Source organism: Ochotona princeps, chromosome 23, assembly GCF_030435755.1.
Source record: "Ochotona princeps isolate mOchPri1 chromosome 23, mOchPri1.hap1, whole genome shotgun sequence".
NCBI lineage: Eukaryota > Metazoa > Chordata > Mammalia > Lagomorpha > Ochotonidae > Ochotona > Ochotona princeps.
Window position 1 is genome coordinate 19,817,950 of NC_080854.1, and position 15,202 is coordinate 19,833,151.

The 15,202-nt window shown below is 41.8% G+C and overlaps 1 protein-coding gene across 1 annotated transcript in view; it reads left to right on the forward strand.

Annotated features, from left to right (window-relative positions):
- DAB2 (DAB adaptor protein 2) overlaps positions 1-15,202 on the forward strand; it is a 56,181-nt gene that overhangs the window by 17,778 nt on the left and 23,201 nt on the right. Inside the window, exon 2 of the mRNA XM_004583665.3 lies at positions 14,259-14,451. Coding sequence (XP_004583722.2) covers positions 14,361-14,451 — 91 coding nt within the window. The 5' untranslated portion in view covers positions 14,259-14,360. The remainder of the gene's footprint in view (positions 1-14,258; positions 14,452-15,202) is intronic.

Here is a 15,202-nt window from a genome sequence, read left to right on the forward strand (position 1 = left end):
GCTATATTATGCATGGAAGACAACAGGAAACAGCAAGCAATTTTTCCAATAATAAATCATTTTAAACTATTGGGGCCAGTGGGGTCACCAGTATTCTTGGAGATGAAGCCTAAATGTCCTCTTGGCTGTAGCTGTCTTACCTAACTGGAATAGATCATATCAGGCATGACACTGTGAACCGTGGTGATTCTCTCATGGAAGGCTAATGTCAACCTTAAAAGGTGCATTCCGCCTAAAAGGGCACCTCAGACATAGGATTTAGCATATTTAAATCAGGTAACTTGACTTGTTCTTGTACTGAGTCTGTGTTAGTATAGTAATGTTTATGTGGTTTGGGCCTATATACAGGCATAAAATAAGAAACAAGTTCTAAATGTCTATAATATAGTTACTGTATACGACCCACCCTGACTTCCCAGTGCTGATGTTACAAGGCAACTGGATTCTTCCTCCTCTAAATTCTTGGAAACACATCGTATTTCTGAAATATGAGTTGCAGAGAGGTACAGCAACATTCAAGCAATGACTTTGAGGATTGTATGAATGTGGAACTCTGCCTGAGAAGCTAAGCCACACTGGGATTTTATATAATTCAGCCAGGCTATTAAAGAAGAAACCAGATATCAAGCAATATTTCTTGCACTGGCTTTGGGAGGAGGAAGAGTTTAAGGTTACCTGCCTGTTTTTAAACCCACCTGATGTGGTGTCATAAAAGATTTCTCCTAGCATATGTCGCTCTTCACTTCTGGCAGATGTTGCAAATGCACATACTTCTAATAATGCACTTTCTTTAATTCTTCTAACATCATGTATATTGATGCAATAACTGCCATAATGGTACTCGAGTAGAAAGGGGAAAGTCTCTAACAGGATTTATGGGACTTCACACCAGAAGTAAAGTCACAGAGGGACTCAGATGGGTGTCCCCTGAAGTGCAGGGCTAGATATGCTGCACATTCAGGTTGACTCAATGCAGTATTATTTCATATAGGAGCAAAAAAGCACAACTTGATGTGTATTTTAGGAAACAAACAGGTACGAATTATTTTTGTGACCTCACATAAATACTAGCTCAGAATTAGGAAAAGCAGCTGCTTTTGATGGAGATAACCAATCTAACCTAGGAAGATAGACATAAAAGTAATAAAATACTTGCTAGTCAGTTTGAGTAAGTATATGAAGACATGTCAGAAAAGGTATGAAGAAGGCTGCGAAGTGGCTGAGAATTAAATGGAAAAATAACTGAATCTTTCTCATTACTCATTTGCATTTGACGATCTTTTTGTTCAATGAACAAATATAATATCTATTGTACATTTAGAGAACAAAGTCAAACTCGTATGTTTGCTGTGTTTTTGTATCAGTGCCACAGTGCTTCTCCAAGAAGCGCTCCAAAGGCTATGCACTCAAAAAATTCTAGAGGCTTCTGTGTCGGTAAAAATATTTTTTAAACTTTAAATATTAAAAACGAATTGTTTTTTCTTTGGAATACTTTCCTCCCTAGAATTAAGAATGAGGGAAAAACAAAAAGAAGTACAAATCTTCTTCAACTTAACATTGGGAATATATCCTGTTGAACCCATAATAAATTAGAAATTACAAATCTGAAATGCATTTAATACAAGCAGTCTTCAAAAAGCTTATCAGAGTATTAGGAAGACACTGCAAGAATTTCAAAATTATTTTGCATATAATAAAACACTTGAGTCCGGCACAGTAGCCTAGTGACTAAAGTCCTCACCTTGCACTCACCGGGATACCATATGGGCACTGGTTCATGTCTAGGCAGCTCCACTTCCCATCCAGCTCTCTGCTTGTGGCCTAGGAAAGCAGTGGAGGTTGGCCTAAAGCCATGGAACCCTGCACCCACATGGGAGACCTGGAAGAAGCTCCTGGCTCTTGGCTTCGGATCAACTCAGCTCCAGCCATTGCAACCACTTAGGGAGTGAATCAGTGGATGGAAGATCTTCCACTCTGTCTCTCCTCCTCTCTGTATATCTGACTTTCCAGTAAAAATAAAAGCATTATTTTTTTTAAAAAGTCTCTTAATTATATTTTTGCATATAGTTTTTGAAGTAATTGTGGTTGCCTAACCTCCCAAATCTCATAGCTTAGCAACACAGTACATTATAGAGTTTTTTTTGTTTGTTTGTTTGTTTCCACTCAGATGGGCAAATTGGGAAGTGTGACTTGCTACTACTACTAATGCTGCCCAGGAACACACAGCATGCCATGCTGCCTGTGGCTAGCTCGGTTGAAGTTCAATTTCTACTGAGTGTATTGTTGCTTTCATGCTATATAATTGAACAAATTCGAGTTATTGATGGACATTCCTATTTTTTTAAATCCAGTCTTCCTTCCATGTGCTTTTATGTTGTGCTTTCTGGTTACTATCAATTTCAACACGAGAACTACTAGATTCTGTGAGGACCCGTTCTGAGAGTCACCGTGGTGTGGTGGTTCCTGCTGTATCATGGCTGCTATTGCAGATGACTGTGGCCACTAAGACCTGGTGACCTTCACATACTGGAGAGTGCTCGGATGATCAAGACAGCTGCTGTTCTGGCCGGTCCTGCAGCTGTGTGCCAGGAGTTAGGGACAAGTGCTTTTCTTGGCTGGGTTCAGTGAGGACCCAGACAACTGAGCTTGCCTGGTGTCCAGTACAGACAGCCCACCTTCTGCCCATGAGGACTTTTCCCTTGGTCCCCACTTCCACATCAGATACTTCAGTCCCTTAGCCATATTGCAGGATCTGGCTCACCTTACAAACTTGCCCACTAGGTTTCTAGCCACCTTGGAACTATGAAACTTACAATATGAAAGGAAGGGCAGACTTTAAGTCTATCCCCCTAAACAGTGTACTATCCCCCTAAACAGCTATGTTATCCTTTCCTTTAAGACAATGCATTCTTTTTTTTTTTTAAAGATTTATTCATTTTATTACAGCCAGATATACACAGAGGAGGAGAGAAACAGAGAGGAAGATCTTCCGTCCGATGATTCGCTCCCCAAGTGAGCCGCAATGGGCCGGTACGCGCCAATCCGAAGCCGGGAACCAGGAACCTCTTCCGGGTCTCCCACGCGGGTGCAGGGTCCCAATGCATTGGGCCGTCCTCGACTGCTTTCCCAGGCCACAAGCAGGGAGCTGGATGGGAAGTGGAGCTGCCAGGATTAGAACCGGCGCCCATATGGGATCCCGGGGCTTTCAAGGCGAGGACTTTAGCCACTAGGCCACGCCGCCGGGCCCAAGACAATGCATTCTAATAGCCTTTCCTCAAAATTAATGGTAATCACCCATGACTCCTTGCGTAAGTGAGCAATAGAACATAATCTCAGTATAATAAGCAATTGACATGGTGGTTCAGGATCCACTGAATTACGACCTTGTTCTCAAGGATGCAGTCAGTCTGTCCTCCTGACATGGCTTCTAAGGGTCAGGCACAGGAGACAGCAGCCAACAAGGAAGTAAATGCCAGTGTTGGGAGCAGGGGAAGAACCAGTGCCAACTAGCCCCTAAATGCGGAGCTCTGGCAAAGCTGCGTTGAAACATTCTTTTCCATGTCATCTTGTGCCTGCCACATTGCCACAGCTCACTTTTAAGTACTTCCTTCATAGCCTGGTTGAATATAAAGCCATGACAGAAGTGTGAATTTTGAACTTGTTCTCATAAATCAAAGATTCAATGTTATTTTACTCCCTTTGTAAAAGAATTAGGAGAGAGAGTTGGTTTCTGGTTTTCCTTTTTCCGTTTGCTACTCAATAATGGGAGGGGAATGTCAGTTTCTTATCCTACAGTGATTGGCTGTGAAAGCTGAATATTGTGTGTCTATATTCACAGAAATTTCATGTCATCAAAAGGCTGCTGAGATGTCCTGTCACTACCCTACTTCTGTGTTAGTGTAAGTGAGGAACCTAGAATCAATCCTTCACGTGCCTTGGTTCCTACATGTATATTAACCTTCACTTGGTTTTGTCAAGAAGCTAGTGTAAACTTATGAAGGTCATACTTTCTATTTTTTCCAACTCTAGTGGAATCACGTATTGAAACTAATAGCCATTGCACTGAAGCAATTGAGTAAAGAAATGATTTCAAAACTCATCAAAAACAGTATTACAGTTCAGCTTGTGACACTTGCAGTGAATTGGGTAACACTGCCCAGTCTAGAGAAAGGGCCCTTTATAAAAATCTCCGTAACACTCCAAGATGATGACTGTTTCCAAAACTGTAATAGGAGATAGTCCTACTTTAAAAAGTTATTTTAAGAACAAAATGGATGGGACTGGGTATGAAACTAAAGAGGCCATAATGAATTTAGAATATTGACAGTTTCTAACCTAAGCACTCAGACTACATATCACGTTTTATTTTTTTTAAGATTTATTTATTTATTTATTTTTATTGCAAAGTCAGATATACAGAGAGGAGGAGAGACAGAGAGGAAGATCTTCTGTCTGATGATTCACTCCCCAGTGACCGCAACAGTGCCAATCTGAAGTCAGGAGCTTCCTCTAGGTCTCCCATGTGGGTGCAGGGTCCCAAGGCTTTGGGCCATCCTCAGCTGCCTTCCTAGGCCACAAGCAGGGAGCTGGATGGGAAGTGGAGCTGCCTGGACTAGAACCGGCGCCCAAATGGGATCCCAGCTCATTCAAAGCAAGGACTTTAGCTGCTAGGCCATTGCACCGGGCCCCGTATCATGTTTTAAAAGAAAGAAACCCAAAGGCCAACCATGAGTAGTAGAGAATGTACTGAAATTAATTTAAATTCTTTTCCTGTGAGTTACGTCTCAGACTTAGATGCCACTTAGGAGAGTCATTCAAAAAGTTCACAGGAATTGAAAGCTAACTTTATTTTGCACAAAATATTTTGACATTCTTGTATAATACCAGTTTCCTAAAGGTTTTGAATACCTCTTGAAGTTTCTGTGGAACCTAGGTTTGATATAACCACAGCTACCATTGGCTAAGTCCTTCCCACCCTAAGCATAGAAATCTCTAGCTAAGTTCTTGATTTTTCCCCCCATATGTCAGCATACTCTAGTTCATTTTATAGCTGGACAAATGAGCATTGGATCCAAGTTCCCTCAAGCCTTAGAGCTATGAGATGCTGAGTCTCAGGCTCCTGGAACTGCTGTGAGCTGCTGTACTCTGTACCCTCTGACCACTAGTAATTGTCTGGGGAACTCTTAACATTGGTCTAACTTGGTTCCACAAATAGGGGTAAAGATCTTCAGTCCAGGCTTTGATTTGCCCTCTTGGTCCTGCAACATCTAATCCAAGAGTTAAAAGCCATGGTATGTGCTTACAGTAATGCCTAACTTGTATAGAGATTGACCTGAATATGTTCTGTTTCTCCAGTAGTGTCAGCAGTTATAAGAAAATGGTCTAATGACTGTTTCAGGGCACATTTACCATCTCCCAGTCCCTGGCTAGACAAGTGGCACCAATCTTGCTGTCTTCTGTTTGACCTTTGCAGACAGGACAGCCTTCCTGACAGTCTAGGAATCCACGGCTTTGAGGGAGCAAGACTATGCATATAGTATCAGAAACAGCCTGAATTACCTGTAACGTCTCTTACCATGTCCTTGATGCTTGCAAGACTACTTTGAAAATGGTGATGAAGGCCACTTTCTGCCCTCTTGGACCTGAGATTTGTCTTGAAGGTTAATATTTCACGTGTCCTAATTTAGCTCTTGAGCTGAGGCGGGCATAAAATCCCAAAGGACAGGGAAGCACATTTCTGTCCAGTACAAAGTCCTGGACCCGCTAAGCAAAGATGTTTGCATTGCTTTGTTCTGGAAGCTCCTTAACTCTCTTCCCTTTGTCTATTTTACCTGACTCTGTTTCTGAAAAATTAACTGATATGACAAAGTCAATGAAATTGGCTTTACTGAAAGCAGCTTTCTTAAATACAGGGTTAAGTCAGAGAGATTTAACCCAAGAAAAAAGACAAGAATAACATTGACTGGAAATGGGAAGACAGACTTCGATTGTGCTTGGGTTGCTGAGTCCATTTCACTCACCAGATCAACACATTCTATTTTCTGTAGGGTTTCCAGGGTAAACTGTTGTCCCTCAGTATGCACAGAGGATTGGTTTTGGGGACCCTCTGAGAAAAAACAAATTATTGGGCCAGCATTGTGACCTAAGCCACAGCCTGCAACATCAACATCTCATATGGGCACAGGTCTAATGTCTGGCTGCTCTGCCTATGATCCTGCTCCTGCTAATGCGCCTGGGAAAGCAGTGAAAGGCCCAAGTGCTTGTGCTCCTGCACCCACACTGGGGACCCTGGTGAATCTCCTGGCTTCAGCTTGGCCCAGCTCTACCCCTTGTGGCCATCTGGGGTGGGAGGGGTAGGTGAACAAAATATGGAAGATCAATCCTATCTCTCTGTAATTTGATGTTCAAGTTCCATATACAAAATGGCATATTTTTTGTACAAAATGTTCACATATTTTTCTGTGAGTCATGTCTAAATCACTTCAAATGTCCAGTTCAATGTGACTGCTATGTAAATAGTTCGAAATTCCACCTCTCTTTTTTTTTTTCTGTCCCTTGATTTCCTTTTACAAATTCTTGCTCCAGGGGCTGACTCTCAATATATTCTATACAATAGTGAAACAAAACCAGTCTGTACATGTTCAGTATAGATACAATGTCTTTCTCATGTTTCCTGTGTGTGGTTGGTTGAAAGTATGGTTGCAGATTCCTTGGATATGGAGGACCAAATATATTATTTGTTTGTTTGTCCTCTCCTCCTTAACACTAAAAGGAGAGTCTCTGCCATTTTTGGAATGGTGATGCCAGTAAGTCCTTGATTCAAATATTGCTTTGGCCAGTGTTGACTGCTATGTATATTTAGGTAAGAAGGTAGACAGGTGTTGGGAGTAAGAGGATGGCTGGAAAGCTGGCCATGGCATTGCTTCAGAATCCTAGAATCCTTTCCTATTGATGGAAAGCACCAACAGGTATAGGAGGGTAGCAGTCAATATTTTTGCAACAGATTCAAAACTATACATTGTCCACCACACTGGTTATTCCATGGGTTCAACATACTAGATAACTTCCATGAATCACTTGAAGAATTAAACAAACTCTAGCTGCCTTTATTAGTGCTGAGGGCCTAGTCATCCTGGAATGACTCATGCAGTCTTCCTGTATGTGAGTCCTTCTCCCAGACTCTTCTCAGAAATCAAGAAAGATGTTGCAAGCTCCAAAAAAATCTCTCCTAGTCATGTGATTCCATTACTGTGGGATGGGGAAGCCCCCACATTCTTTCAGAGAAGTTTTTTATTTGTCCAAAGTCCAGATTACCAGTTATCTTTGCTCCCAGGGAAGCTAATTTTTCTTGATTTAGCAGTTTCCTTGACAATTTGCTGCCCTACAGGAGTGAGAAAAAATGAAGACTATGAGAAACTCGAGATTTTTCTTCACTTCCAGATACTGTATTTTATTTGTCTTTTCAGTGTTCTTTTATTTTTAAAGATTAATTTTGCTGATTTGAAAGGCAGTTCAGTTTTCTTTTATTTTTAAAGATTAATTTTGTTGATTTGAAAGGCAGAATGACAGAGAGGGGGAGATATGCAGAGCAAAAGAAATCTTCCCTTCTCTGGTTAATTCCTTAAATAGCCACAAAGACCAGGGATGGTAGTCTAAGCTAAAGCCAGAAGCCTGGAAATCCACCCAGGTCTCCCAGGTGAACCAAAGGAACTCAAGTACCTGGGCCATCCTCCACTGCCTGCCCAGGTGCATTGTTAACAGGGAGCCAGGTCAGAAGTGAACCAACCAACGTTCAAACTGGTACTTGATTTTATGGGATGCTGGCATTGCAGGTGGCAGCCTAACCTGCTGGCACCTCCAAAGTAGATATGACTAGATGAGAAACTGTTTAAGTAGCCTACAGTTTATGTTTGGAGGCTTTATTTTGTAATCCTCACTTCCTAGGGACACACAGCTCTTCTGTTTCCTCATAAGGTTTTGTGCTCCAAGGTCAGAAGGGCCCCAAGACCAAACCCAACAATGGCAAGATTCAATTCTTCCTCCTGTTCTTCCAAGCATGTGTTCCCCTTGTAAGAGACTTGGAACACCAGTGCTTTAAAGGAGATTCCATGGCTTCATGCACTCTATAGACACTCTCTTCCCTAGCGCCCTAGTTGGGAAGGAAATCAAAGATATTAGAGCATTGGGGGCCCTCGGGTCACATTTCCGGGCCTAATCCCTCCCAAAAAGTCAATGTTTGTGAAATCTTTCTAAGTTTAATAAGTACAAAGAACAATTGTGTAACATTGCTGGTAGGATGAAGTGGATTTGGCTGTTGACTGTTGGATTTAGGTTGATCTCTACAGAAGACTAAGCCTGGAGGAAAGCCTTCTTCGATCCACCATCTATCTTGCATGATAACTTGAGCATCTGAAAGGCTGTGATAAGGGATTTGCTCTTTGAACCTGGGGAGATAGGTGAATGCTTGCCACTCGGATATATTCTTTTTTTTTAAGATGTTATTTATTTTTATTGGAAAGGCAGAGATACAGAGAGGAGAGACAGAGAGAAAGATCTTCCATCCGATGGTTCACTCCCCAAGTAACCGCAACAGCTGGAGCTGAGCCAATCCGAAGCCAGGAGCCAGGAGCTCTTCTGGGTCTCCCATGCAGGTGCAGTGTCCCAAAGCTTTGGGCTGTCCTCAACTGCTTTCCCAGGCCACAGGCAGGGAGCTGGATGGGAAGCAGGGCCACTAGGATAAGAACTGGCACCCATATGGGATCCTGGCACGTTCAAGGTGAGGACTTTAACCACTAAGCTATCGTGCTGGACCCTCAGATATATTCTTAACTTGATATATACATTTGTTAAAATCTTTCAATAAGTCTTGACAACTTCTTTTGTGATGAGTTTTTCATTTGGGTCTTGGCATTTATGGACAAATTCGACATTTTAAAAAAAAGTATCTGAAAGAGTTTTAGAGAAAGAGGGAGAGATAAATATACAGATATTTTCTATTCTCTGGTTTACGCCCCAGATAGCCACAATGGCCTAAAGTGGGTCAGGTTAAAGCCAGGAGCCCAGGACTTCTTGCAGATCTCCCACATAGGTGAAGAGGCCCAATCGCTTGGGCCATCTTCTGTTGATTTCCCAGACATATCAGCAAGCAGCTTGTTCAGATGTGGAGCACGCAGATCTTGAACCAGCACCCCCATGGGATGCTGCAATGCAGGAGGTTGCTTTATCTGTTGTAACACAATGCTAGCCCCAGAGACTATATTTGGATCATTTTTGGGAATCACATTTTCCATGGATGCATTTTCAGTTATAAGGCCTGTAATGGAGACCCATACTTGAATTCTGTAAATCAGTATGTGTCCATTTTCCTCATGGAATTTATGGTAAAGGAAATTTTTCTTTGCTTGCCCCTGTTCCTTGTAGCTGCTCATTCCAGATAGTAAAAAGATAAAGTCGAAAAAACTAAATATCTTTAGAGCAATTCTAGTGCTGTGAAAAGTTCTTATTAGGTGTCTGGAAAGAGGAATTTGATTTTGTAAAACCTTATACCTTGGTAACACCACTCACCTTAGAACCCTTCTATTCGACTCCATTTGCCAACATCAGATTGGACACCTAGACTTGAGCCTTGAATGTTAGGGTGTGTGACACTGTTCACTCCTCCCAAGTCCCTCAAAATGCTTTGTAGCACTTCTCACATCCCTTTAACATAGTCTCACATTATAATAAAAAATTGCAATAAAGTTATCAAGCTTCAGGATAAATAATGAGAGAAAAGTGTTGGAGCATAGTGAATCAGGCTGCAACTTGTCATATTCACATCCCATATCAGAATGTTGGTTTAGGTCTTGACCACTCCATATCCAGTCCAGCTTCCTGCTTTTGTATTCTGGGAGGTAGCAAGTGATGCCCAAACTATCTGAGCTCCTGCCAACCGCTTGTGAGATTGGACTGTGTCCTTGGGCCCCTGGTTTTGGCCCATCCCAATCCGAGCTGTTGTGGACATTTAGAGAATGAACCAACTGATAGATCTCTTTCTTACTCTGCCTTTCAAATAGATGCAATTACAAATATTTTTTTTTAAAAAGATGGGCAATGAACTCTTCTGCTTGGGTTAATTTTTAAATCAATGACCCCACACCTATTCTGCACTATTTTGCTGAAGCTGTCTACATACACATTACTTTCTTAGAGATTTATCATTCCCCAAATGACCACAGTGGCTGGAGATGGGCCAGTGTAAAGCCAGGAGACTGGAGCTTTTTCCATTCTCCCCCATGTGAGTGACCATTAGCAGGGAGCTGTATCAAGAAATGGAGCAGCCAGGACTCAAACTTGTGTCCCAGCCCCAACCTCAATATGGGATGCCAGTGCCACAGGTGATGGCCAAACAATACACCAGTGCCAGCCCCAGAAGCATTCTTGAACTGCATCTACTATTGATCCAATATTGACTGAAGACATAGCTGTACACACACAAACTATAACCTCCATAGAAAATGTTCTAGTTTTGGGATACATTCTTACTGCTCTTAGAGGAAGAAATCACACATGAATCTATCAAAGTGCATGCATTCAGTTTTGAAAGCCAAAACAATAAGATCTTAATGAATTAATTTGAAAGGCAGAGAAACAGAGACAGAGATAAACCAATTGCTGGTACACGCCCCCAGTGCCCTTTGAAACTAGGGATAGGCCAGGCAGAAGCTAACAGCAGGAAACTCAATCTGGTTTTCCTGTGTGTGTGTGGCAGGGACCCCACATGCTGCCCCTCAGGTACACCGCAGCAGGATACTAGAATTTAGGACACAGACAGAATGAGAACTCAGGCAGTCAGTTGTCAGATTCAGTCATCTCAGACAGCATCTTCACTGTGCCAAATGCTCAACCCACATATACAGTTATGAAAATATGAGGATTGAGGCTTAAATGCAACCCATGAGGGAACACTAAAGAACAGTTCTTTAAACTGAAAAAATGTGTTAAGACTGTATTGGTTGGAGTTCAGTCTACGTTTGTTATTTTTAAGGTGCTTAGTATTTATTTAGCTTTAACCCAATATAAATGTGTTAGCTTGAAAACTAGGAGACTAAAAAGAACCAATCAGTAGACATGGGCTGCTACTCAGACCTGTGAGAAAGGCATGCTGCTCTGCTGCTAATGCCTGTGCCCTGTTCTTCTGTGGCCCAGCAACTGAAAGGAAACAGCAGAGGAGTTCATGCTGGCATCTCCAAGGGGAACACAATAGAGCTGATCCTATTAGTGCAGAAAACACAACACATCGGGACTTAGCTGTTCTTGGAGGAAGGAACTCTCACTGCTGGGGTAAGGAAGCTCTGATGAGTTACATTCATATGGACTTGGATGTGAAGCTAGAGGAACCATGCAACTCCCTTCTGCAATTGGGCAGTCTCCCTTTTAGCACCCGCTATCGGCAGACCTCATGTGCAGCAACTGAGAATACAGAGATGTTCTGTTATGAGGGATGGAAGGAGAAGCTTTAGAAAGAAGTATTACTTTAGGAACAAATACGGGGCTATAGAGGATGTTGGGAAAGCTCAGAAAAGTTGAGCATGTACAGAATCCTTTTTGTAATTGAATGTAGGAGAGAAGGGAAATGAGGTTGAAGACAGGAACAAAATAGTTAAGAACCTCACATACTGCACACAGAAATCTAAATTTGTATCCTAAATACTCAAGTGGGACCCACTCAGGATTCAACAGAACAAAGTTCAGAAAGTTGTAAATGACTGATTCATGCAGTAGGATAACCCTAACAGGATAAAAAGCAATGCAACTGGGGGAGGCCAGGAGACCAAGAGTGGAGCTGAGGGGGATAGTGTCTTGCAGGACAGAGAACATGAAAGGGCAGAAGTGGGAGGCCATCAGTCTTAAAATGTTTAACTGAAAGGTCCATGAGAAGATGGTCAGAGTGCTCCTGGATCACAGGTCTAGGTAAGACCGACCGAGCGACCGACCTTCCTTCCTTCCTCCTTCCTTCCTTCCTTCCTTTCTTATAAATTGAAGGCAGTAAGAGATTTTTCCAAATACCCACAACAGCCAGACTTGGGGTCAGGTGGAAGCCAAGGGACAGGAAGTCACACCTGGCCTCCCACATGGGTGACAGGAACAAGTACTTGAGCCATCACAGATTCCTTCCAGGGTACACATCAATAGGAAGCTAGAATTGGAGCATGAACTAGGGTCTAGGAGCTAAGCACTCCAATATCAGATACGGGTGTCTTAAGCACTGTAGAAATTTCTGGTCCCTATGAGAAGCTTATAAAAGAAAGGGCTCCACTGAAGAAGGGGTGGTGGGGAAACATGTTGAACATCTGTGTGTGTCTCCTTAGGTCAGAGTTTAATCTCGCATCCCAATGTTAATGTGAGTAAATGCACATTTGATTTGAAATGAAGTATCCCTAATTAATAAAGTAATTCTGGAACTGAAATTAGAAATGAATCTGGTAACAACTAGAAGATTTATGTGTCATATTGCAAGGAACTAGATTTTGGAACCACAAAACCAGTCGTGGCATACAAAATACAGGAAGCATATTCGTTTCCTAGGGCTAATGTAACAAATTATCCCAAACATGGTAGCTTAAAGCAAGAGGAATTTAGTCTGTCACTGTTATAAAGTAAGAAATCCAAGGCTTGGTTCTTTCTGGAAGCGGGTATAATACCTCTCTTGCAGGTATTGTCTTTCTCTGGCTTACAGGTGCATCAGTCCAGTCTATTCTGCCTTTGTCTTCACATAACCTTCCGCTCAGTGTATCTCTGTCTCTGACCTCATTTGCCTTCCTTTTAAAGGGTACCTGTCATCTGTCCCTAAATTCATGATGATCTTGTCTTAAGATCCTTAGTTTAATGATAACCATGAAGACCCATTACCCACAAGAGGTTATGTTCAAAAGTTCGGGGATTAGGATTTGGGCCTGTTGGGATGTGCAATAAAGCGTCTTTGTAGCTAGAATGTAGTTTCTAAGGTGAGACTGATTAAGGAGCCGTTGAGTTGCTCTGGCTTCAAGCCAGACAGTCTGGGTTAGAAACCTGGTCCTGCAGTTTAGAAGTGGTAAAACCTGTGCCTTGGCTTTTTCTCTGGAAAATGAAACGTACTGTGTCATAGTACTCACAGGGCCACTAAGACTCTTTTGGAGTGAAACAAGTACAAGAGTAATAGCATCTGGTCCCAGGTAAGTCTGGAGTTCATGATGGCTTAGAGTCTTCTACTGTGTAAGGTTTTTTTTTTTTTTTTTTTTGTAAACATACTGTCCCCCCAGCTGTCCACAGTCAGGTGTCTTTGAAATTTACTGGTAACTCTCCAAGTACAACAATTCACGCAACATTAATCATACACAGATTATACCTATATGTCTGTGTATTTAAAGGCTGATAAGACTATAAAAAGTCTACTACTAAAACCATTTAAAACTTCATAGTAGGTCAGAATCAGGACTGACCTCTACAAAGCATGTTGATAGTTATGAAGCAAGTCAAGCATAATTTTAGCTGGCTTAGTAAAAGTTTGAAACTTTGGGCTAGTGTTGTGACATAGCAGGTAAAGTCATCATCTGAGGCCGGCATCCTGATGGACAACCTTTTATGTCCCAGCTGCTCCATTTCCAATCCGGCCCCCTTCTAATGGCCTGGGAAAGCAGTGGAAGAGGACCCAAGTGTTTGGGCCTCCATTGCTCACACTGAAAACCTGGGAGAAAGTTGGCTCCTGGCTTCAGTCCAGCTCAGCCCTGACCATTTGGCGACTAGGGAGTGAACCAGCAGACAGAAGATATCATCCTCTGTTTCTCCCCCTTTCTCTGTAACTCTTTCAAATAGATAAATGTTATCATAAAGAACTGAAATTTACAATGCACAATTTCAGTGGCCAGTTGCAATCTTTGCACACTTAGCATTCAGTCTTTGTCTATTTTGTAATAAAACTTAGCAAGGTTTTGGTTTCTAGCTTGAATACACAATTTATATACTTAAATTCCTGTATAAATTGCTTAGCTAGATAGTCATTACATGTTACCAGACATTAAGTGCTTAAAGAAAAATCTACTTAGCACACTCTTTACATTTTGGAAATTACAAAGGAAATAATCCTACCTACTCCCTGATTTCTGAGACTAGTCCAACAGAGAAGAAACAAAATGATTTCAAAGAACTACAAAAAGGAAATCACTGGTTGTAGGTTAGTAGGACGCAAAGTCTGGATTTACTATGTTCTGTTTTTGTTATATTCTGAACTCTGCCTATAGGTGTCTGTTCCAGCTTATGTTCATTGGAGCCATCTCTATTGAGGATCGTCTGTTGTCACTAAGTTTCTTCTGGTGCTGGGGTTTCCTGCCTACCCTCCTGCCATGTCTAACGAAGTAGAAACAAGTACAAGCAATGGTCAGCCTGATCAACAAGCAGCTCCGAAAGCACCATCAAAGAAAGAGAAGAAGAAAGGTATGGAGGAATCCTCTCAAGGCCCGTGGAGGGAGCAAGGAGTGGTTATGCCAGGAGAAATGTGAGGTGGAGGTTGAAGGTTCCTTCTTGGCTCCCACCTCGGTTTACTCTGGAGTTTTCCTGAACAATGGAGTGATACCTTCTCAGAAGGGGCTGCTCCATTCCACAGTGAGAGGATTTATCTCTGCAATAGTGATTGTACAACGTGGGCACTACTGGGAAACATTTGCAGCTTCTTGTTCACTTAGTAATGGAATCACCAATTGCTACAGGGTTGTCTTCTGGTAGTCCGCTTACTGCTTTGCTTTATACTACTGATTTACAAAAGTCAAGATCTCATTAGACTGTCCTCTGAGGCTCCACAAGAAGCTGGAAATAGTCTTTTGTCATTCATAGTTTGAGAATATGCTGTGATTTTCTTCCCTTTTACTACTATACTTGTAAGAAGTTATGAAGATGAATTATCTATCTTAGTGATCTTCAAGGGAGTTTGCTTACTGAAACTCCCCCTGCTTTTTGTTTTTCTTTCATTAAAAAGATAAGAATTTATCCTTTTGACATTTTCTCAAAACTTTAAAAGGCTATGATGAGAAATATCCCCAACTTCCACTTCTAAATCCCATAACTTTCCATGACTTAGTCAATTTTTCACTTCTAAGAGTTTTGTTTCTCTTTACCGCAATCCCATCTGCATTTATGGAGTTTGATTGTGCCAAATGAGGTCAGAATAAAATAGGGTAGGGTATTGCAT